Source organism: Callorhinus ursinus, unplaced genomic scaffold (genome assembly GCF_003265705.2).
Source record: "Callorhinus ursinus isolate GAN/ISIS: 27379988/994484 unplaced genomic scaffold, GSC_fseal_2.0 scaffold10, whole genome shotgun sequence".
NCBI classification, from domain to species: Eukaryota; Metazoa; Chordata; class Mammalia; order Carnivora; family Otariidae; genus Callorhinus; species Callorhinus ursinus.
In genome coordinates, this window is record NW_027397072.1 from 85,270,126 (window position 1) to 85,292,401 (window position 22,276).

Below are 22,276 nucleotides of genomic sequence, written 5' to 3' on the forward strand. Positions count from 1 at the left end.
ACTAATCCTATTGAAGGAGAAGATGGTGGAAAGGGAGAAGAAAATGAAGGAGGAGAAAGTGACCTGCCTTGGCCACTCAGGGCAGGAGTAAGGGCATGTGGGGAAGCTTCTAGTGAAGGGGGACATGGAAGATGGTGAGTCCTTGAAATACAGAGTTTGTTACGCTTATCTTTCTGTCCAAGGCTTGCAGTCAAGTAGACAGCAGTGAAGCAACAAGGTTTGGGTCTATGAACCATAGTCACCAACTAAATAGCGGGGGTTAGTGGTTTGGAATGGAACTTTCATAGAGGGTGGGGACGGGTGTTGCCCAAGAGACACAGGGACTCTGTGAACAGGGCTTTCAGTTCAGTCTGACAACAACCCTGGAGGGAAAGCAGTGACCTCCTGGAGGCAGTACCCAGTAATCTTCAGAGGAAAATCCCAGGAGGTAAGCTGGGAATGCCACAGAGAATGGGAAGCAAGAATGTCATCCTGAATGACAGCATAAACATGGCCTCATGAGGGTCAGTGACACAAGAACATGGCAGAGGAAGAGAGCATCTGATGTAAATGACAGAGCTAAGAAGAGTCTGGTGGGTTCATGGGTTGGGGTTGGGGGTAGGGGAGTATTTCCCCAGAAAGCCCTGCTGGATAAGAGAGAATGGACAGTAGACCAACTAGGGAAGAACTGTCTAAAGATTGAAGGTTCTATAGAATGGGAATGGCTTCTCCATGGAGTGGGGAATCCCTAACATCTGAAGCATTCACACAGAGGAATGGAGGTTGACCTGCTGCCCTGAACAGGCTTCATGACATGGCCTACCAGAGCCCACGAAGCCCACTCGCTTTCCTGCCAGAACTTGACACGCTTTTCTGAGAAAGGTCCTCCCTCCAAACTGTAAGCCCCCTAAAGACAGGGACTTACTGGTTTTTCGCTATCCCCTATTCCCATCTGATGAACGAACCAACAGCCTCACACGCCGTCAGGATCACTATGGAGGTTGAAACATGGAGCTAAACACACACTCCCATATGGCCCAGCCATTGCCTGCCAGGCGTTTACCCAAGAGAAACGAAAACGTGTCCACACCAAGAAGTGCACGGGAATGTTCACAGCAGCTTTGTTTTAATGGCAAAAAAATGGGAACAACACAGGTATTTATCTGCTGGTAACTAGAAAAATACATAAATTGCATCATAGCCACACAATGGAATCTTCATAAAACCCAACAGAAAAAAGGAACACACTACCGATGCACACGATGACCCGGATGAATTAAAAAACAGCACGCTGAGAGAAACCAGTCTCGAGAGTGAGCACCATATGGTTCCCTTCGGATGGAATTCTAGAAAAGGCAAACCCACAGTGGTAGAAAGTAGGTCAGTGGTGGCCAGAAGCCAGAGGGCAGGAGAAGGAAATGCCTGCAAAGGGGCACGAGGGAACGTTTTCGGAGAGTTGGAATATTCTGTCATGATTAGGTGGTGGTTATGCAACTGCATACATTTGTCAAAACTCTTCGAATTACACACTTTAAATATGTGCAGTTTAGTCTCTTGTACTTCAATGACAACTCAATAAAGTCATTAGAGAATGTAGATGTTCTCAGACTTGATTTTCAGGGTGGGGGGCAATTGGGAAAAGTTGATAAGTTACATTTGAGTAACTCGCGTGATTGCATGACAGGCAGTGCGGCTCTGAGAAATTCTTTGCTGCTTGGGTCCTGGGGCTGCGTTTCCAGGGACTGGTGCCCAGGGCCCATCAGGGCAGTGAGAAGATAACAGGGTCACCCAATGGTGTCGGTGGCCATCATGGGGCTGTGGCCTGTGACTGTTCTCGCCCCTGCCGGGGTGCAGGAGCTCCTCTACCTCCAGGACCCTCAAAGGAGAGACAGGACTAATGGAAAGGGCCGCTGGGAGCCACGTCCCATGACAAACCCCTCCACCCCTCCACCCGGAGCCGCTCCAGCAAGCTGGGCTACCCCACCCCTTCCTGCAGCCCCAGGAGGCTCTCCAAGGGTGAGGTTCACTGGTTGGGGAGTCAACAATGAGTCAGGAGTGTATATCCAAAGCCTGGAGGAGTCTGACAAATGCAGGGTGAAAATGACTTAAAAATACACAGCACCCCCCCCCCCCACCGCAACACACATACATAGCGGAAAAAATAGAGCTAGGCCCCGAGCCCCCTGAGGGCCAGAATGGGCTCACACCTTCCCGCGCCCAGCGCCTGGCACTGCGGGTGAGCCCAGAATGCAGATGGACCCAAGAAATGGAGGAGCGCGGACTGAGTCAGGAAAATTTCAACACTGGTGAGAACCGCCCAGGGGCCCATGGGCAAGTCACAACCTCTGGCCCTTGGCTTCCTTATCTGGGAAAGGGAGGTTTGTTCCTGCCCACCCCCCAGGAGCTGGAGAGGGCCCACTTGGGACTCATCAAGTGGCCTCTAAACTAGAGGCTTTTCATTCCCCGGGCAGCCCCTTGTCCCCATAGCTGCCGATGCCATTGGGGATGGATAACAGGCTTCGAGGGGAGGTTGGCATCACTTCTCTCCCCCCTCAATGAATGGAGGCTCTCTTACTCTCACTGCCGTATCATATTTTTATTTTGCAGAGCTCTTGGAGATACAGTGCCTTCACAGAAGGTAGGACTCTCTGATGCTGACATGGGGCTAGCATCTTGAACATCTTCTCTCTGGCTCTGCATGTTCAAGGCTATTTTAAAATTCTACGCTCAGTCATTAACAACATACATGGATGACAAAATGAAACACCACTGAAAAGAAAAGGAAATGAACAATAAGAGCAACAGTAATCAGGGGAGTTCTGTGGATTGGATCCTGTGGGTGTTGCTTGTACTTAACTGTTGGAGCTCTAATTATTTGGCCCCCGAATAGAATTCAGTAGGGTTCTAATCAGCGACACCCCAAGATCCACGGGAGCAGGACAATGACACGATCCCTGTCCCACGTCTTTGGGATTCGAGATGTTTGTCAAAGCCGAGGGGACTGCTTTGAGTCATTTATAAAGCCAAAGATCACTTAGGTGCTGGTGGTGCCTGTCGGTTCCTTCAGCCTCTGCCTTGCCCCACCAGTGCCCAGCGGTGGCTTGGCCTTGCTGGTTCCCAGCTGACCAGAGTACTGCCCAGTGCCATAAGACCTAGTTCCAGCAGCAGGCCTCTGGCTTTGGTCCCGGTGCCCAGTGCTGCTGTCCATCACCTCTGCAACCACGACCTCCTCGTAGAAAACACATACTCTGTGTGCAATGGTTGAGCGGCTGCTCTGGGCTTTGTATTAATAACCCACCGGGGTCCTCTGCCCCACAGGTAAAAGGAATTTGGGAAATGTGCACGGGGAGTTGTTCTAATGTAGGTGGCTCTGCTACCCTTCCACCGTGCCAGTCTGCTCTGGGACTCTGTGGTCTCCCGCAGCTTTCGGGATCTTTTTGGTTAAGATGCTGCATATTCAAGGCACGAAGAGATTGGAAAACTGGCCTCATTCCACATGTTAATCTGCTTTGATCACATCACCTATCTCAGAGAGGTCACTTGGGGATACAAATAACCTTTTTTTTTTTTTTTTCAAGACTCTTTGGCTCTCTCCAGGCTCCGAGCAGAGGATTTACACTCACCTGAGCTAAGGACCACATCTGCCTGTGGTGTCCCAGGCACCCCATCAGGAGCCCTGCTTACAAATTCAAGAGCCCTGCTTCTACAGAACCCTTCAGTGAGCCAGAACTGTACATAATAAGGACTTTGTGCGTCTCAATATTTTTTTAGATTGAAAGGAAATTTTCCCACTTTCCCTGCCTTTGGCTTCAGTTATTTGAAATGGCAAATGTTATTACAATTCCATCATGGAATTATGCTTAATAAACAGGAAAGGAGTTTTGAAGACCCACCACTGAGCATGAAAATTAACCCTCCAGTTGCCAGTCCCTAGGTGTAGACAGTGTCTATGGTTGGCATTTGGCAGGGGTCTCTTTGCAATGATTTTTCCTTATTACTATAACCAGGTGGCTGCTGTGAGATTTCTTATGTGTAACATCTATTTTTCTGATATCACACTTGAAATAAAAAACAGAAACATACAAGGTGATCTTGTTTATACACAACCTGTGTGACCACAGATTTGCTTTTAGAAGGCGACATTTATTCATTCATCAAATATTTATTATTTGATTTTATGGGACAATAAAAAATGAGAACAAACAGGTTGAGGAGCTCAAAAGCTTAAAATCCATTGGAGAAAAGAAAAATAAAGTACACAAATTCAAGGTGGAATGGGGAAATATTTAGGGGAACCTAAGGGTTACAGAAATTCAAAGGAAAACATATTCCTGGTCCAAAAGGGAGAAGTAGGAGAGACCTCATGGAGGATGTAGCACCTTGGCTTGGCCTTGAAGGGTGGGTGAGTATGGTGGGTTAGAGATAGCCACAAATTCTTTGACATTCTCCCATTGAGAAATGGCATCTTTGTCCCTCCCCCTGAAAACTGATGGGTTCTGTTTCGATCCATAGAAGATGGTGGCACACGTTCATGACACTTTCTAGGCCAAGACCTTAAGAGACTGGCAGCTCTGTCTTCTTCTCATTTGGAACAACTGATCTTGGAACAGTCTCTCTGGGAGCCACGGGTCTCCCTGTACGAACCATCCTGAGATCCTCATGCTGGAAAGACCAGCACAGAAGCCACATGGAAGCACTTCAGATGACAATCTCAGCCGAGTCACCCCCACTAAGCAGAGAACCCCACTAAGGTGCCAGACCCATGAGCACAGCTCTCCAGGACTGTCCAGGGCAGCCCATCTGCCAACTGAGCACTGTTGGGTGAGCTCCATCAACATCTTGTGGAGCAGAAGAACCACCCAGCTGAGTCCTGCAGGGATAGGTGACCAGCACAGAAGGGTTTTGATTAGCACAAATGAGGGCCTGATGGCATCCCGGAGAATGGGAATGTTGTAGGCAAAGCCATGAAGGTGTGAAGGTGAAGAGAATCTACTCAAGAATTTGAGTTTTGGGGAAATCAGAAAACTTAGAGAAAATATAAGGGACAAAAATAACTATTATCCATATTTTAAAGCTAAATAGAGTCTGAAGGTTATGTGTTGTGTTATATATTCTATAATCAATGGGGTGCCACTAAGATTCTATGTTTTTTAAACTTTTGATTATGGAAATTTATTAATATACACAGAAAATAGTATCTTGATCCTCTGTTGACATCACCACTGTGGTTCAAGCCATGTTTAAGGGGTTTCCTAGCAAAAAAATTATCAATGTTTGCCAGTCTTTTTTTCCTGAAACATTTTTAGGCAAATCCCATACATCAGATCATTTTATCCATAAATATTCCAGTAGGCAGCTCTAACACGTAAGGGCTTTAAAAAGTAATTATAAAACCATTTTCATGCCTAACAAAGTAGCAATCTTAATAAGACACCCATTCCATAATCAAATCTCTCCTATCAAATTTCCCATATTGTGTTCTTCCTCCAGAGTCAGGCTGGGTCCCACACTGCATTCGGTTGATTTTTCTCTAAGGCTCTTGTAATAAAGTGGCCTGTCAGACGCTACCTTCTTTCCCGCGCTGTTTTGTTCGGGGCTCCTGGTGCCCTCACCAAGTGATATCACTCAGCATGCTCTAGTAGAACCTTATTTCTTGTGAACTAGAAGAAAGAGAAGGAGGAAGTTGGTCAGGGTGGCATTTTGAGGTGGAGGGCGCCGCAGCAAGGCTCTGTTTGAGGCCAGTCTGATAATGTACAATAATGAGGTGTAGGGGAGATGGGGACCCACCCCTAAGGAGGGTTCCTGAGCCCCGGGCCCAGGCTGCAGGGTGAGGAGAGAACACACAGAGACCCTGAGCAGAGGGGTCACAGGGAAGTTCTAGTAAAGGTAGCCTTTCTAACACTTCTCAGGCTCTGTACCTGTGACTTTCTGGTGTCAACATGCTAGATAATATTTCTTGAATTCCACAGAATCACAGAGAACACGTGATTTATGTGCATGGTTAGTACACACCACTGAAAGAACTGGAACCCAAAAGCCTGTGTTCTTCCCTGCTGTGCCAAACGGCAGAAAATAAGCCCCTGGGGCTGCTCTGGTAAATGTATGCTGTTGGGGGGCAGGGAGGCCTGGCACAGACTGGGGGAAGCAGGCGAGTTTCACCGAGAGCCCAGTGAGCTGAGCATCTCAGAACGTACTCGAGAGCACCGCGGCCATCAGCACTCCCGAAGAGCCGCTTCTTACAACACATGCAGACCCCTGGGCCCACCCGAGATGGACTGGATCAGAACTCCCGGGGATCTGACCCAGGAACGTGCATTAACAGGCACCTTGGGATTCTTCGACCTAGTTTGAGAAACACTGGAATAAAGAATGGGACCAGCCATGCACTTGAACGGGATGACAAATTTAAGTAAACAGGGAGAAAAGGACTTTTCACAGTGTCTCGTATGTAGTTAGTATTCATATACACTGCCGAATAAACGAGTGGAAAGGAACTTTGGTATCAAGAACTGACATCATGTCTCCAGCCAAAGCACCCGAGTTTAGCAGCCCTGGAGGAAGGCAGAGTCGGTGGTTCCTTGCCACCAAACACTGTTTATGAAAGGGGCACTTTACCTCATGGGGAACGTGGAGACTTCCATCACCCGTGGGAACCTCTAATTGAAGAAGCTGCAATAATGCCCACTGGGGCCCAATCCTTCCCAGCCAGTCCCCCTTCACAGCTGAACTACCCAAAGTTTGTGTGGGAGAGACACAGAAATCCCACCAAGCAGGACCCAAGTAACCCTGGACCAGGCATGAGGGAACGTGAACAAAGGACTCAGTGGGATGGGTAGCTACGAAAGCTGTGTGCTGTTTTATCAGTGTTGATAAGATGTTCCTACCAGTGTGGAAGGCAGACAAGAATATTGGAGTCGAAGACACTTCCCTCCGGAATATGCTCAAGGTGAAGGATGCCCAGTGAGCATTTTGAGAAATACACACTGAGACAGGATTGAACAGAATTGAACTGGATTCAGTTGACACATTCATGAATCTGATGCTTTTGATAGCTCTTTTTATTAATATCTTCCTGTCGGTAACAATAAGTATTTATTTTGAGGGTTTTTTTTTTCTTTTTAAGGAAATGAAAATAAAATCAATGAAATTTTGTTTGTTTGTTTTTTTTTTAGAGAGAGCACGACGGGGGAGGAGTGGTAGAGGAGAGTGTGAGAGAGAATCCTCAAGCAGACTGCTCACTGAGCGTGTAGCCCAATGAGGGGCTGGATCCCGTTACCCGGAGACCATGACCTGACCGGAAATCAAGAGTTGGGCACCTAACCAACTGGGCCACCCAGGCGCCCCCTAAAATGTTTCTTAAAGATGATTGCTTCGAACTAAACTATCATGGCACATTACCTATGGGGTGGGGGGTGATGGGGAGGGGCCCCTGGCAGGTTGATAAAGTTGTTTCCTGATCATGACATCATAATCTGATCTCCACACTTTTCTGGATTATGTTATATTTCAGTACAAATTTTACCCGAAGAGGCTGTCTCTTTGATTAGCAGAGATGGAGAAATTGGTCATAATTTGGAATGTGTAATGTCCCATTTATCCGGGAACCATAAAATCTTCTGGAAACCATTCTTGTTTTGCAAATAAACATGATCATGTGTATCTGCTTGGTTAGAAGGTGTAAACTGAGCTTCCACATACTCTTCTGGCAATGTCTTCTCACCACCGCCCTCCCTGTGAAGGATGCTGCTATTCCTGGGTGCCCCAAGATGTTGGCTGGAGCAGCCCGGAGGTGGCACATGAATGAGCTCCCTGGGGAAAGGAATCGGAGCCTGATCTCAGGAAATGTTCTTCCCACCTATGGCCATTATTTTAAAATAAATTTCTGTAGGATTTTTTGATCTGTCTTACCAATTCTACATCAGTGTTTGTTTTTAAATCAAAGTTCTTTTTTTTTTAAAATACAGGCTCATAAAATATTAGGATTCAATATTCACTTTGTCTTCAAATGCTACAATGGTATAAGCTGATTAAAGCAGACCATTTTTTCCCTTTGGAATCTTTGAATTAAGAGAAAATAAAATCACTGCTCTACATTTTCAGCTGAAAATGGGAAGGGATGGGTGAGGGGAGGAAATGTAGGTCTGTATCCAAAAGACAGAAAAAGGAAATTGTCCAGGGACGTGGCCACTGACTGTCCTTACTATGGCTACATGAATTCAGTTCTGCTCAGACCCTAGTTATGAGAGGAGAAGTTAAATGTTATAGTAAAAGCAAATCCCGTTGGGGATTTGGAGCGTGGAGGGGATGATGTCCACAAGATAAATGAGAGATTACAATTAACATCTCTAATGTATGTCCTAACCAATCCAAACAGAACACTGGCTTTGTATTTGCTTTGGTTTTCTTCCTGTTAATAAATGTCTCGTCCTTGGGCTAAAGTAAATCCATCACCTTTGTTACTGTGCTTTTTCTCCTTCTCCCTGATTCCTCTGTCCTACAATCGTTAGGTGTGTGACCCTCCCTTTCAGGCTCTCTCTGGCACAGGTCCTTGTGATTCTGTGACACACTTCACACTTTCTCTTCCCTCGGCCACCATCTGCCTCCCGGAGCTCAGAATTAAGGTGCTCCTTTCTCACTGCTTGCTGGGGAAAGCCAACTGCATCACAGGGAGAGCTAATCCTATGGCAGGGTGGTAAACACTGACCACGGGAAGGTATAAAAGGTGAGAAACCAGCTGAAGAAAAGCAATCTAGCTGAGTTCAGAGCAGATCTTAGGTAGGAAGGGCCCCTAAAGGTAATGTGGATTCATGGGCATTTTGTAAATGCAGGTGACCAGCTCGAGGTCGGTTGGGACAACTTCAGCTTAGTTTTCCTCCACCACGCCACACTGCCCAGTTAGTGTGTGCTCTGTGTCAGGGCAGGCCTGGTACGGCGGTGGCACTTCTGCGGTCTCACTGGGCCTCCCTTTAGTGTCTTCTAAGTGTGCATAGATTACGGGGCGCACAGAGGGGCCCATTTGTCCTGCGAACACCTACGGACTTCACCAGGTCCCTGGTTTCTGAAAGGCTTTTCTATCAGAGTAGTTTGGGGGGCGGGGTGCAGTTCTGAATCCAGACTATGGAGTCTTTCAAAATCTCACAAAACACAGCACCGCCAAAAGCATCTTTAAGCGCAGCGCCCGGAATGAAGGAAATTCCAAAGGCCACTTGAGAAGCCAAGGCAGGAGCAGGGCCCCGCGCCTGGGAGCGAGCGGGATGGGGAGGAAGGGCGGCGTTAGAGCGGAGGGGAAAGGGGAGACAGCGAGCAGTCCGCGAGCCAGGCCGGCCCGAGGGGAAGGCGGGAGAGAAACCTGAACTGGGCCCGGGTAGTCCATCTCCCCATCTCTTCCCCTGGCCCCGGCGGCCCACAGTGGCCCTGGTGTCGCGCGCGTCCGTGGCCTTGGAGCGGAGGGGGCGGCGTCCCCGTGGGGCGCCGGCCGGGGTCGGGGGGGGCGGGGGGCTCGGTGGCGCTCGGAGCGGTCGCTTGGCTCGCAGCCCGTTGGCTCGGCGCCCGGCCGGCAGGTCCCGCCCCGGCTGGGATGTAGGGAGCGCCGGCCTGCCTGCGCCCCTGTCCCCCCGCGCCCAGTCCTCTCGCGCGGCGGCTCGCGGTGCGCGCGTCTGCCTCCTGCCCTCCCGCTGCAGCCATGGCCGCCTCCTCCGCGCGGCCCACCGTGCTGGTCCTGACCGCGCTGGTACTGCTCCTGCTGCTGTGCCTGGGCCCAGGTAAGTGGGGCGACGGCAGGGCGCGGGAACGGAGATCGGTGATGGAGTGAGGGCGGGGGGACCCAACCCGAGCCCGGGCAAGTACCAAGGGGTGCTAGGGGTCTTGGGTTTTGCACTTGCACAAGTGGGAGTGGCGTGCTTGGGTCCGCAGAGTACTAGGGTAAAGAGCAGGGTCTCAGCGCTGCATGGTCACCTTGGGAAAGAATGAGGGCCAAGGTCCGAAGGAGGGGCAAGAAGTGTTTCGCACCTAATACAGGGGGCAAGGAGGTAATGGGAGCTATCAGCGGTGGAGGCCCTCCAGGACTGAGGGGAGCCCAAAAGCATCATTATGGAGATGCCCTTCCAGGCAATTCCCTAACGGAGTCAGGTTCCGGGTCTGCCAGACTGTGCCCAGGCCTCACATCCCAGATGGGGGAAATGCTCTTAAAGGAGAAATGCTTAACCTTCTGTGCTTCCTGGAGCCCTCAGGCAATCGGTTGAAAATTCCAGGTTTGTTCCCTATAAAATGAACATATTCATACACATCTCCAAAATGAAGTAGTTTGGAAGGGGTGCAGGCATCTGAACCCTGGGAGTCCACAGACCCCACCTGCCGGTTTTGTCCTGACCCTACTACCTTCCACTTGTAGGATCCTTTATGTTTCACCAGTGGCCTCATGCCTGCATGAGCACATTTGAGGCTCCCAGCTCTCCCGCTAAGGGCGGGGAGGCTTGAATCGCTTGCCCAAGACCAGGAGACTTGTACTCTTCCCCCTACAAAGTAGATGGCTAATGACCATTGAAGACACCCTTGATTGCTTTGCTTATTCAAAACAGGTATGGAAAAGCAAACTCTTTGGGAAAGGGAGGGAGGAAGCCTGCCTTAGGAGCCCTGAGGCCAAAGCCCCTGGTCGCCAGAAGAGCGGGGGACCTGTTCCAGTGGGGAGAATTGCTCTCCTTCTAAGTTACAACCACAGGAGAGGCTAATATAAATTACGTGATTGATCTACCTCTCCTACTTTGTTCTTCCCATTTTCAGAAGCACATCTGAATAAAAGGAGTGAGCACCTACTATAAGCCATTCCTTTTCAGTTTTGTATTTTATTTCATTCGTACCAAGAATGAGGTGAAAGTGTCAGTTAAAATATTATCATCATGGAGCTGGAATGTGAAAGTTCTTATGACATAAAATGAAATTCTTTATACATCAAGTCCCACAGGTGGCTCCTTACGACACCCAAAAACATTTAATGGAGAAAGAGATCATTCCTCTTTCTTGAGCAGTTTATTAATAGTTAGCCACTTCAAAGGGGGGCATCTTGAAATTCTACATCTGCTGGGAGATCTAATGTCAGGTTTAATAAACTCAGGAGTGCCTATTATCAGCCTAGAAATAGTGACTGATGATATTGGGGTAAAAAACAAATCCATACTATAGGAAAAAAATTCACAGCTATTCATTTGTTCATTTTTTTCTTCAAACAAATTTAGTGTGGTGTCTGATCACATGTATTAATATTTATTTATACTTCAGTGTGTAGTAATTGGCACAGTGGCAACATCAATAATTCATAATTTAGGATTTTTCTGTGCCTTTCCGTTGTACAGCTGAGATCTGGCGAGGCTTTCTTAGAACAGTAGTGACATATTTGCTGCTAGAAATTGCAACAAGATTGCAAATGCTTGAATCCAATGTCTATTTCAACATCAGGCCATATTTCATTCATTTATTGTTAAGTGCTTTTACAGAGGCAAACAGATGGAGGGACGATACTTAATTCTGTGTGTGCCACGCTGTTGTTAGAAATGGACCAGTGTTAAGATATTAATGAATGCTAATATTTGTGCCAAGGCAAGTGTCTGTCTGCTTTGGCAAATGTGTTCATAGATTTCTTTATTGACTCTTAAGATTCGATGGGAAGTACAGCTTTTACGTGTAGTCCCACTCCAGTCTAATTAAATAATCCTCTCAACAGGAGCCCCATGGGGTGCTCATCTCTGCTTATTTACTCTTGATGGAGAACTTCTTGGGGTGACTCACCCCATCTTTGGAGTGGCTGCCAAGTTTATGCCCTAATCTATGGCCCAGGGGTGTTTCTGGAAACCATTTGCTGACTCATTTTTTTTTTTTCCAAATTGTATTCCACTGTATTAGTTAACATAGTTTAAAATGTATGTATTATAAATATCCGTAATCAAATCATTTGAAGGCTTGGTAAATTTTTAACAAATCTTATACATTTTTAGTGAAAGTTACTAGTAATGCTTTCCTGAGAAGTGCGATATATTTTATTTTTAATCCCTGTGCCCAATTTTGGAGTTGAGAGGGTTGTTTGTAATAAATGTATGATGTACAAAAAAAAAAAAAATATCCCTGGTTCTAGAGATTCTTCTCAACCGTGCTTCCTGGCTGATGTACCTACTCTAAAGGCAGTTGGGTAGCGCTCAAATTCAGATGCCTACAGAGAGCTAATAGGTGAAATGGCTCTTTATGGATCATGGGGCATGCTGAGTGACTTGGGCCCAGAGGCATTCAAATTCAAATTTTGTAAACAGTGGGTATTGCTCTTCAAACATGTCTGCAGGTAAAGCTCAGCTGTGGGCAGCCAATTTGTGACCTTTGGCCACAAGTGTGGTTTTTTTCCCCCAAGTACATAGTATATTCTTTAAGCAGGGGGCAGTTCTTAATCTTATCTGGGTCCCAGACCCTTTTGGAAAGTCTGGCAAAAACTATGGCTCCTATTCCCAGAAAACCATACCTTTGCTGATGCGAGCACAGGCCTTGGGGTCTGTCCATGGATGGGAAGGTTAAGGACCTGACTAAAAAGGTGGACACCAGCCCCTCCATCTTGGGGCCAGACCAGCTCCTTATACCTGAACATGCTCTGGAGGCCGGGCTTTTCTCCCAGGAGCTATGGATATCCCTTCACGGAACAAGCCTTGTACCTACATGTAGCACTTAAGGTTATCAGAGGTGTCTACAGGTCCTCACACCAGTTCACCAGGAAGAGGAGGGTGTCCTACCAGGCCAGGCATGTTGTTTTCTGTTCAAATGTTTAGGCTGCTTAGAAATATTTTCAGAACTGAATAAAAATCACAGCAACTGGTACCAATATGGCCTAGTTGCAAGAGGAGCCAGATGAGTTACAGAGCTGGGCTGGATTTTTAAGGAGCTAAGGTGCATTCTTTGGCTTGTGGCAGCGTAACTTCTCGGCGCCTGCCCACCTGTCTTCACATGGCCACCTTCTCTGTACCCTCTCCCTCTTCTCCAAAGATCCCAGCCATCAGATTCAGAGCCCAACTTACATCCGGTGTGATATCACCTCCTTCACAGTTAACTGAGATTCTTGATTACGTCTGCAAATACCCTCTTGTCAAACAAGTTCACATTCAGAGGTTCTGGGTGGATATGAATTTGGGGGGACACTATTCCACTTACTCTATACCATGAAAAGGGAAAGTTTGCAGGAAGGTACACATGCCAGGTGGCCGGGCCTCATAATAAGACACAAGGGGCTGAAAGAACAATGTCATTTCTCCTAGGTATTGCTCAAATCCTAATGCCCCTGGTCAGCCACGGTCATTGTCACCAGTTTGAGCCATGAGCAGCCTGAATTGTTTTTCCTGCATGACAGGGAACGTGGCAAACAGCAAAATTGTGAAACCGCCAGGTTACCAGATCGAGATGGGGGCACGTGGGGATTTTTTTCCAACTCTGATTCTTGCACTTGAGAAATTAAAGGGGGCGGTGCAACTCTGACATGATTTCTATGTCCATTCCATTAGGTGGCATAAGTGGGAATAAACTCAAGGTGCTGCTTCAAAAGCGGGAAGGTAAGGATACCCTGCATGGAGAAGGGCGGCATTCTTAATGGATCACAGGGAAAAGCGATGTTGAGTGTGCTCCCTGGGGTCTTGTGTTTGGAACATCGGAAGTGTTTACTCCTTGAAAGGTTGGCAGATCTGAAAGGCTTACTCTGTGGGTATGTGTGTGGTATTTTATTAGGTAAATATTATTGCCGGTAAATGTTTGAAGATTGTTTTTCTGAAAGCTCTCAGTGTGGACCCCAAAAATAAAAGAAACAGTGTTACTGTGTTAATTTAATGCTGTGTATTTTAGAACCATGATACTCTTTGGAGCACATATCTAAATTTAAAGCATACCCTTTAGAGTACATAAAATGTCTGTTAGGGAGGTAGACTCTGAAGAGTACTGTTGTGGTACGCTATATCCAGTTAGCCCTTGGGGGCAGGGTGGAACAGAAAAAACTGTTTTGTGACTAACACCTGTTGTGAGAAAATACTCCTATGATGAATGTGGTAGCCAGCAGCAAAATGTTATAGAAACACAACAAGCTGGGAGGCACACACGTCCTGGGCCCACCATAATCAGGTAGATCTGTTGGACCAATCATGTTGTCTTGTGAAGGCCATCTTCCCTTGGAACTGTCATCTTTGCCTGTAAGATGAAGAAGTTGTTTATCTCTTGGAAATGAGGAGTGTGGCCACATTTCTGATGTAGACCCTTGATCCCTTATTCTTCCCTCCCTGCCCCCCATCCAGTTGAAAGGGGATTCTGCCCATCTCAGTCTGCTCCCTGACCATGTGGAGCTCCCTAGTGCTATTCACATGCTTCCCAGTCAGCCCTCCAGAGACCCCAGATGCTGGGCACTTGGGGCCCCTTGCAGGGGCAGGGGGCACCTGAGGGAGCTCCCAGCATCTTTCTCAGCATCTCCAGCCACTCACCAGGCCCTGGCCAATCCCCGATCTCTGTGCCAGGCAGCCTGTTCCTCCAGGACACCCGGAGTGATGGAAGTTCTCAAAGGGACAGCCTGTCAGAGGTGGAAGAGAGCAACCACCAAGATAATCACGAGTCCTGGTGTACATTCTCAGCTTTTATTCAAGTCAAGCCAAGATACACATATTGAGCACCTACTATGTACAAAAGAGTAGTAACAGGCCCTGAGAGAGACACAGATGAACAGGAAGTGAGGAAACACACCCATGGCTATTTATCCATGTGACCCAAGGAACACACTGAGCACTTCACTCCCATCATCCTTTGCAGCCTTCATAACAAGGGACTGCCAGTCCAGTTTTATAGATGAGGGGGCCGAGAGCAGGGGCAGATGCAGGGACACAGCTGCTTCCCCTGAGCACAGCCCGCAGAAGTGGTGGCTTTTAAACAGTTGAGACCACAATGGGAAGACGTTGTTAAAGAAGCCAAGTGTTAAAGCAAGGGCCAGTACCTGTCAAGACTCGGTTGAATCGTCGATGACGTGTGAGGCCTGCAGAGGGTGGCCCAAGGTGGCCCGGTCTGCTTCGGCACTCCAGGGTGAGAGCTTGCTATACTGCTGAGCTGGGCCTGGGCTCATTGTTCCAGCACTTTTTTCCTCGTGGTCTCCTAAGCAAGCACAGCACTCTCTGACTTGCACATGCAAGGAACATACACTTGTGTGGCCTTAGACATCCAGTTGCTTCCTAAATGCTTAAGGGGTATGCCACCAGCCCCTGCCTGAGGCCTGGGGTCTAGGCCTGGTGAGTCGCTGCTGAGGATGGGCTACATTTTGTTTCTCCCCTGTGCCCTAGAAGTTGGGGGCTAGCCTGCACCCCTTGATATGGCTGCACCCAAATGGACAGCTTACTATCAAGGGACATGGAGACTGATGACAGGCGGCTGTATTTTATCACATGTGATGTAAGAGTGAAAATCAAAGCCATCTTAGGCAGGGTGAGCTTGGGGTGCGGGATATATACTAGTGATTTGCCCCGAGAAGAAAAGAACTCATGCTTTGTGCTTTGGGGGTTGGGGAATCGATCCTTTTAGCACCTGCTCCGGCTAAGACTAAAGTAGCAGTGGACGAGAGCAAGGCCAAAGAATTCTTGAACAGCCTGAGGCGCCAGAAACGGCAGTTGTGGGACCGGACTCGGCCCGAGGTCCAGCAGTGGTACCAGCAGTTCCTCTACATGGGTTTCGACGAAGCGGTGGGTAGTTCCTCCCGCCGGACACCTGGCTCCCCCCACAGTGGTGTGGTGGGGGCAGAGGCTTGGCTCAGGGAAAATTAGCCTTCGGAATTCACTCCAAAAAGGATGAGCCCCCATGATAGGCCAAGTGCTACCCAGGCGTTGGATAACATTTCCATCGGGATACAGGGACATCAGCTGGAATTTTACATCAGACCACATGCAAATGGGAATCTCTCCCAACATGACTGGGAAGTGGGATCCCAGAGAAAATGACCGGGGCTTAAATTCATCCCAGAATCCCATGTAACTTATCTGCACAGTTTTGCCTGGGTGTCTTTAAAATAACTCACAACCGGGGCACCTGTGTGGCTCAGTCAGTTAAGTGTCTGCCTTCAGCTTAGGTCATGATCCCAGGGTCCTGGTATCGAGCCCCACGTCGGGGTCCCTGCTCAGCAGGGAACCTGCTTCTCCCTCTCCCTCTGCCTGCTGCTCTGCCTACTTATTCTCTCTCTCTCTCAAATAAATAAAGTCTTTAAAGAAAAATAACTCACAACCTGTCCAAAACACATTTGTGGCTTTACCTCCCCAAAATGTCAGAAACAACAAGATCAAAGCAAAGACCCGTGAGGATAATGGGAAGAGACGAAAAGTGACTTTCTAAAGAGAGATGGGCTTTTGCAGATGTTTTCAGGAAAATCTGGCAATGCATTTTCAGGAAAAGATGGTTCCATTCCATTCATGTGTCCAGGCAGGGAGGTGAGTGGATGTATTCACTAAGTAAAGCAAAAAGAATGGTTACAATCACAGACTGTAGCTGGGGGCAGAGTTAAGGTCTCAGATTCCCGTGCATAGACACAAGTGTACAGAGTGACCAGCAGGGCGGCGCTAGCAGGAGTGCTGTATTGGAGGCTTGGCACCGCCTGGACAACGCTCAGCCTGCCACCCCAGCCAGAAGGGGGACGGGGACAGATGAAGGGCAGTATCTCCAAGCGGGCACAGCTGGAGAAGTACTTCTCCAAATGGCCCAAGATTTATACTGTGTGTAGAGGATGTATAAGACATTGCAATAGATGAAAAACAAAATTAAACTCTTTAGAAGCCTCATTTTTAATGGCTGCATAAAATGCAGTCCTGTGGTTGGATTATAATTTCCTTCCCATTCCCAACCATTGGCTATATTGGTTATTCTCTAATTATCTTTTTGCTACTCAAGTAAAATTTTTTTTTCCTGTGCAAAAAGCTAATCACATATATCCAGACTCCGCCAGGTAGGATTCTAAGCACTTGTGTGAATTAACTTACTTACAGTTGCAACAACCCAAACGACAGGTACTGTGATTCTCATCTTTGTGTGTAGTTTGTTCCGTACTTGGTATTGCATTCTTCCCAGGGGAGTGGTGGAGGCAAAAGGTAGAATCACTTGCGGGTCTTTGGGCAGTGTCAGATTGCACAATCCCAGAAGTCCCGTGGGAGAGCACCAGTTTTCTGGCATCTTCAGCATCACCTTGAATTCTCACTGAAAATTAAAAAAAAAAAAAAGTACTTGCTTGAACATGAAAATGGCATGTCCTTGTAGTAATTTGCATTTCTTTGATGCAGTCCATGAAAATGGGTATTAAGAGTCTAATGTGGAGAAATGGCTAAAATAATGACTGGTGACAAAACCAGAATAAAGGTGAGGATCCGTAAGATTATAACTAAATATTCACAGAAAAGAGACGCCTGGGTGGCTCAGTCAGTTAAGGGTCTGCCTTCGGCTCAGGTCATGATCCCAGGGTCCTGGGATCGAGCCCTGCATTGGGCTCCCTGCTCAGTGAGGAGCCTGCTTCTCCCTCTCCCACTGCCCCTGCTTGTGCTCTGTCAAATAAATAAATTAAAAAAAAATAAATATTCACAGAAGAGACTAGAAGGAAATACATCAAAATGGCAGTTGTGGTTGTCTTTGGCAGTGGAGTTATGATCCCCCTTTTTCTCTGTCCCACTCCCACGTATGGATTTGTAAAGTATGAATCTGTGTTATTTCTGTACTCACAAAACATTTTTTTAATTTCTTGAAAACCTTGATGTTTCAAGGTCTGAGGTTTGCCAAAACTTCAAACACGATTATAAAATGCAAAAAACCAAGGAGAAAGATGATTTCACGATGGGAAAAGCTGCGGTGTTGTGGGGAAAGCAAACATTCTCGCTTTCATGGCAGAGGCAGAGGGTGGGCTGAGCAGATGCCAGAGCCCCTGGGGCTCCGCAAACAGAGGAGGGGCAGAGTGGTGCTCACCAGCGTGGTACAGGCTGACCCACTGCTCACCCGAAGTGGGTGGCCACAGAGAACACCATCATGGGCGAGGCTGGACCTTCCAGCCTCAGGGAGTGCTCAAATACCCATGTTCACTGGCAGTCTTATTAAATAGATTCCTGCGACCCAACCACCGGAAAATTCCATCCAGGCAGCGTGGAGGGGTGCCTGCGAACTTGCACTTTTAGCATCCTTAGAGATTTGGATGCGGGGGTGCACTGGCCACACTTTGAGAAAAATTGGACCCAAACTTTTAGATACCCTGCAACCCCCCTAGGTCATCCCTCTCTTGTCCCCACCTCTTTGGCCTCACACCAAACCTCTCCCCAAGTTGTCAGCATCGACACGTGTGAGCGCCCATCTACATTCATCTTGCACTTTCACTACCGACAAAGAAGTAGTCTTTCCTTTAAGAGACGCATCGAGAGCAAAGGCCAGTTACCCCAGCTGTAAGCTTGAAAGTCCTTCTGTTCTCACTCCTTCAGTTCTTCCCCTCCCTTTTATTCCTGCTAACTGCAGCTGTCTCTTTTCATGTGCCTCTCAGCAACTGTAGGCTTTGTGAAGGCAGGGAATCTGTCCGACTTGCCTGGGGTGGCCCTTCAGTGCCCAGCGCAGGGCTGACAGGCTGGGCCCATGGAATCAGCGTTTGTGGAATGAGCAAGTGCAGCCATGCAAGTTCTAGCCAACACCACGGGTATAAAAGGGTCACCACTGCGAGTACGTGTGGCTCTGCCATGCCAGGGTGGTGGTTGATTTCATTTGTCAAGCATCTACTCTGTGCACTAGCGCCAGGCACAGGACAGGACAAGGAGAGAAGGCAATGTCTGTAAGATGTGTGCAGTGCCTGGGGGTCAGGCCAAGCTATCGCTATCTTTGGGAGATGCCCATTTTATTTTCCAAAAAAGAGAAAAATATTTGAGTGTCGGGTATATTGAGAACTCATAGGGCAGAAGTTTTCAAGGGCCTGGATGTGTACTCCTTTGGGGACAATGGCTTTTATCAGTACTCTTTAGCTGGCTGTGTTGACTTCTGAGCACAGAATACCATCATGACGGGCGATTCTTGGGAAGAGTTGTTAGTCACTGAAGAAAAGCCATCACAGAGAAAAGCCAGGGATAAGATGTGGTCGAGGGGGAGTGTGTGTCCTTAAATCTGTTCCCTATTTTTCTCCAGAAATTTGAGGATGACATCACTTATTGGCTAAACCGAGGTCGGAATGGGCACGACTACTATGATTACTACCAGCGTCACTATGACGAGGATGCAGCGGTTGGTCCCCAGAGTCCCCACAGCTTCAGGCACGGAGCCAGCGTCAACTACGATGACTACTGACCATCGCTCTGTGCTCCGTGCACCAGCCCCGGAAGTGACCCCTTCCCTGCCTCGCACCATGTGGCTTCTGCTGGGCTTGACTTCAGCAGATCTTTTCTACCCCCTTTCTGCGACCAGGAAGGAAGAGTTAAAGCAAATATCAATGCCTTTTGATATTTCATGCAAGAATCTAACAGTGCCTTCCATTAAAAAATAGAAATAAAAGCATTTTGTTAAAAACAAAAGTCTCAAGATTTCATTTGGATGGAAAGTAAGCTGGCCACGGTTTTCATTCCCTGGGTTTTCTCAAAGTTGAAGCCTCCTCTGAGAGGCGGCTCTCTGTCACTGGTACCCTGCCGGGAATCCTAGCTGCCCCCCGGGGCAGACCATGGGACTGAGCAGGGGTCTGCGCTTTGTTAAAATTCTGCCCACTCGAAATGCAAGAGAGGAAACCAGCAAGAGAATCTGGTCAAAAATTATTTAAGGTTACAGACACGGTTTGGAGTATTCTAATCACTGCACAGGTGTTTGAGACCTTCTGGGCCCCAGGCCCTGAGCGAGAACTGGGCCAGTTTAATATGATCATGCAGGGAATGAAGGGTAATAGGAAAAGAGCTAAAGTTTGTGTGAATTCAAGGCCTCACTTCTCTTAAAAAAAGTAAATCTTCGCCAATGAATTCAAGAAATATTTAAGAATATACTTACGGGGGCGCCTGGGTGGCTCAGTTGTTAAGTGTCTGCCTTTGGCTCAGGTCATGATCCCAGGGTCCAGGGATTGAGCCCCGCATCGGGCTTCCTGCTCCGCGGGAAGCCTGCTTCTCCCTCTCCCACTGCCCCTGCTTGTGTTCCCTCTCTCGCTGTCTCTCTGTCAAATAAATAAAATATTAAAAAAAAATATATATATATATATACTTCACATAGTATTTAAACAACCTGAGGGGATGAAAGAGAAAAGTGGTGTGGGGGTGGGGAGAGGGAGGGAGCGAAGGGTGGGGGGGAGGGGAGGGGAGGTGGGCTCCTGAGGCATTACTGCTGGAGGGAGTCTGGTCACAGCCTGTGTGATGCCCACAGAGCTGAGGGGGTGGGCGGGGAGCACTCAAAATGGCTCTTACACTTTTGTGGATCACAGACCCCTGTGACAGTCTAATGGAAGCTTTTTGTTCTTTCTCCAAAAAAATGATAATTTTGTATATAGTCCCTGAAACACATCTCCATTCACAAATCATGAGTAATTAAAAAAAAAAGAAAGCCGGCTTAGTTGCAAGTACTGACTCTGGGAGACTGGGGTTTATGGACACTCATCACATCTGCATAGGAAGGTAATTTTGTTTCTTCCTTTGACATCCTTACGATTTTTAAAATTTTTAGTAAAATATTCATAGCATAAAATTTACCGTTTTTAGGTGTATATTTCAGTGGCATTGAATACTTTCACATTATTGTGCAACCATCACCACCACCCATCTCCAGAACTTTGTCATCTTCCCTAACTGAAACTCTGTCCCCATGAAACATGACCCCCCTCCCCCAGCTCCTGGTAGCCCCCCTTCTCCTTTCAGTCTCTATGAATAGGACTATTCCCCAGTACCTCATTTAAGTGAAATAATACAGTGTTTTTCTATGTCTGGCTTGTTCCACTTAGCATAATGTCCTCAAGATTCATCCATGTTGTAGCCTGTGTCGGAATCTCTCTCCTGTTTAAGGATGAATAATATTCCAGTGTACGTTTATACCCCATTTTATTTATCCATTCATCTGTCAATGGACACTTGGGTCGCTCCCCGCTTTGGTCTGTTGTGCATAATGCTATGGACATGGCTGTGCACATAGCTCTTCATGCCCCGGCTTCCAATTCTTTTGGGTATATGCCCAGAAGTGGAATTATTGGATCATATGGTAATTGTTTAATTTTTTGATGAACTGCCATACATGTTTTTCACAGTGGCTGTCCAATTTTACATTCTCACCCTTTAAATGTGTTTCTTTTTCTTGTCTACTATGAGGCTGGCTCAAACCCCAACACAATTAAAAAGGAGGGAGGGAGGGGTGACAGAGAGGACATCATAGCTTCATTCCCAATCTTGCCATGTTTCTCCATGTTTGCTGGATGATTTTTGTAGATGTCTTTTTTTTTTTTTTTTGTAGATGTCTTTTATCAAATTGAGGAAATTTATCAAATTAAGGAAATGGATTTTTCTATTCATCGTGCTGGCTTAAGAAATATGCTAAGATAATTTTTAAATGTCATGTCTGGATGTCAAATTCTATTTTCCTAATCTGTTGAGATGATACAATTTTTCCTTGTTAATCTGTTAATTAATGTGAGTTCTGTTAATAAAATTCTAATATTAATGAATTGAATCCCTGGAGTGAAACCTATCTTGATCGTGATTTCTTTTTATTTATTGTTGGATCTGGTTGGATGTGTGTTCTCAATTCTCATATACATGTTCATGAGAAGGTTGGCTTTAGTGTTTTTTCTGATTGTTTTTGTCGGTTTAGATATCAAAGTTATTCTGGCCTCTTAAAATGAGCTGTTTTCTTTTCTATTCTGTGTAGGAATGGAAGGATCTGTTTCCTGAATGTTTGGTAGCAGTCAGATAATGCCATCTGAATGCGGTGTTTTCTTTGTGGTAAAATTGTTTCCTATTGATTGCATTTCTTTTACGGGTACAGGATTATTTTGACTTTGTGTTTCTCCTTGGATCTTTCTAGGTAGTCATCCATTATATCAAAGTTTTAAAGTATTGAGAATTGTTCTTAATATCCTCTTACTGCTTTTCTCTGTAACATCTGTGGTTTTATTTTCTCATTCCATTCCACTTGTGCCTCTTTTAAAAAAAATGAATCATCTTTTCAAACATGAAAATTTTGCTTTGTTGATCTGTTCTTTTGTATGTTTTTCTATTTCATGAATTTCTTTTCTCTTAATTTCCTTCCTTCTACATCTGTGGATCTTTGATGTATATTAGATCTTAGCTCTATTTTG

The 22,276-nt window shown here is 46.9% G+C and overlaps 1 protein-coding gene across 1 annotated transcript; it reads left to right on the forward strand.

Annotated features, from left to right (window-relative positions):
• Positions 1-9,502: 9,502 nt before the first annotated feature.
• Positions 9,503-19,522, forward strand: ECRG4 (ECRG4 augurin precursor). Its single transcript, XM_025868774.2, has 4 exons — positions 9,503-9,740; positions 13,506-13,553; positions 15,547-15,704; positions 19,150-19,522. Exons 1-4 carry the CDS (start codon positions 9,662-9,664, stop codon positions 19,306-19,308), a joined length of 444 nt encoding a protein of 147 aa, XP_025724559.1. The 5' UTR covers positions 9,503-9,661; the 3' UTR covers positions 19,309-19,522.
• Positions 19,523-22,276: the final 2,754 nt, after the last annotated feature.

Bases quoted from the DNA above. Each gene is read 5' to 3' on its own strand.
- ECRG4 (XM_025868774.2), top strand. From the start codon at position 9,662: ATGGCCGCCTCCTCCGCGCGGCCCACCGTGCTGGTCCTGACCGCGCTG. The intron at 13,554-15,546 runs GTAAGGATACCC...CGATCCTTTTAG, and splicing joins GCTGCTTCAAAAGCGGGAAG to CACCTGCTCCGGCTAAGACT. The intron at 15,705-19,149 runs GTGGGTAGTTCC...ATTTTTCTCCAG, and splicing joins ACATGGGTTTCGACGAAGCG to AAATTTGAGGATGACATCAC.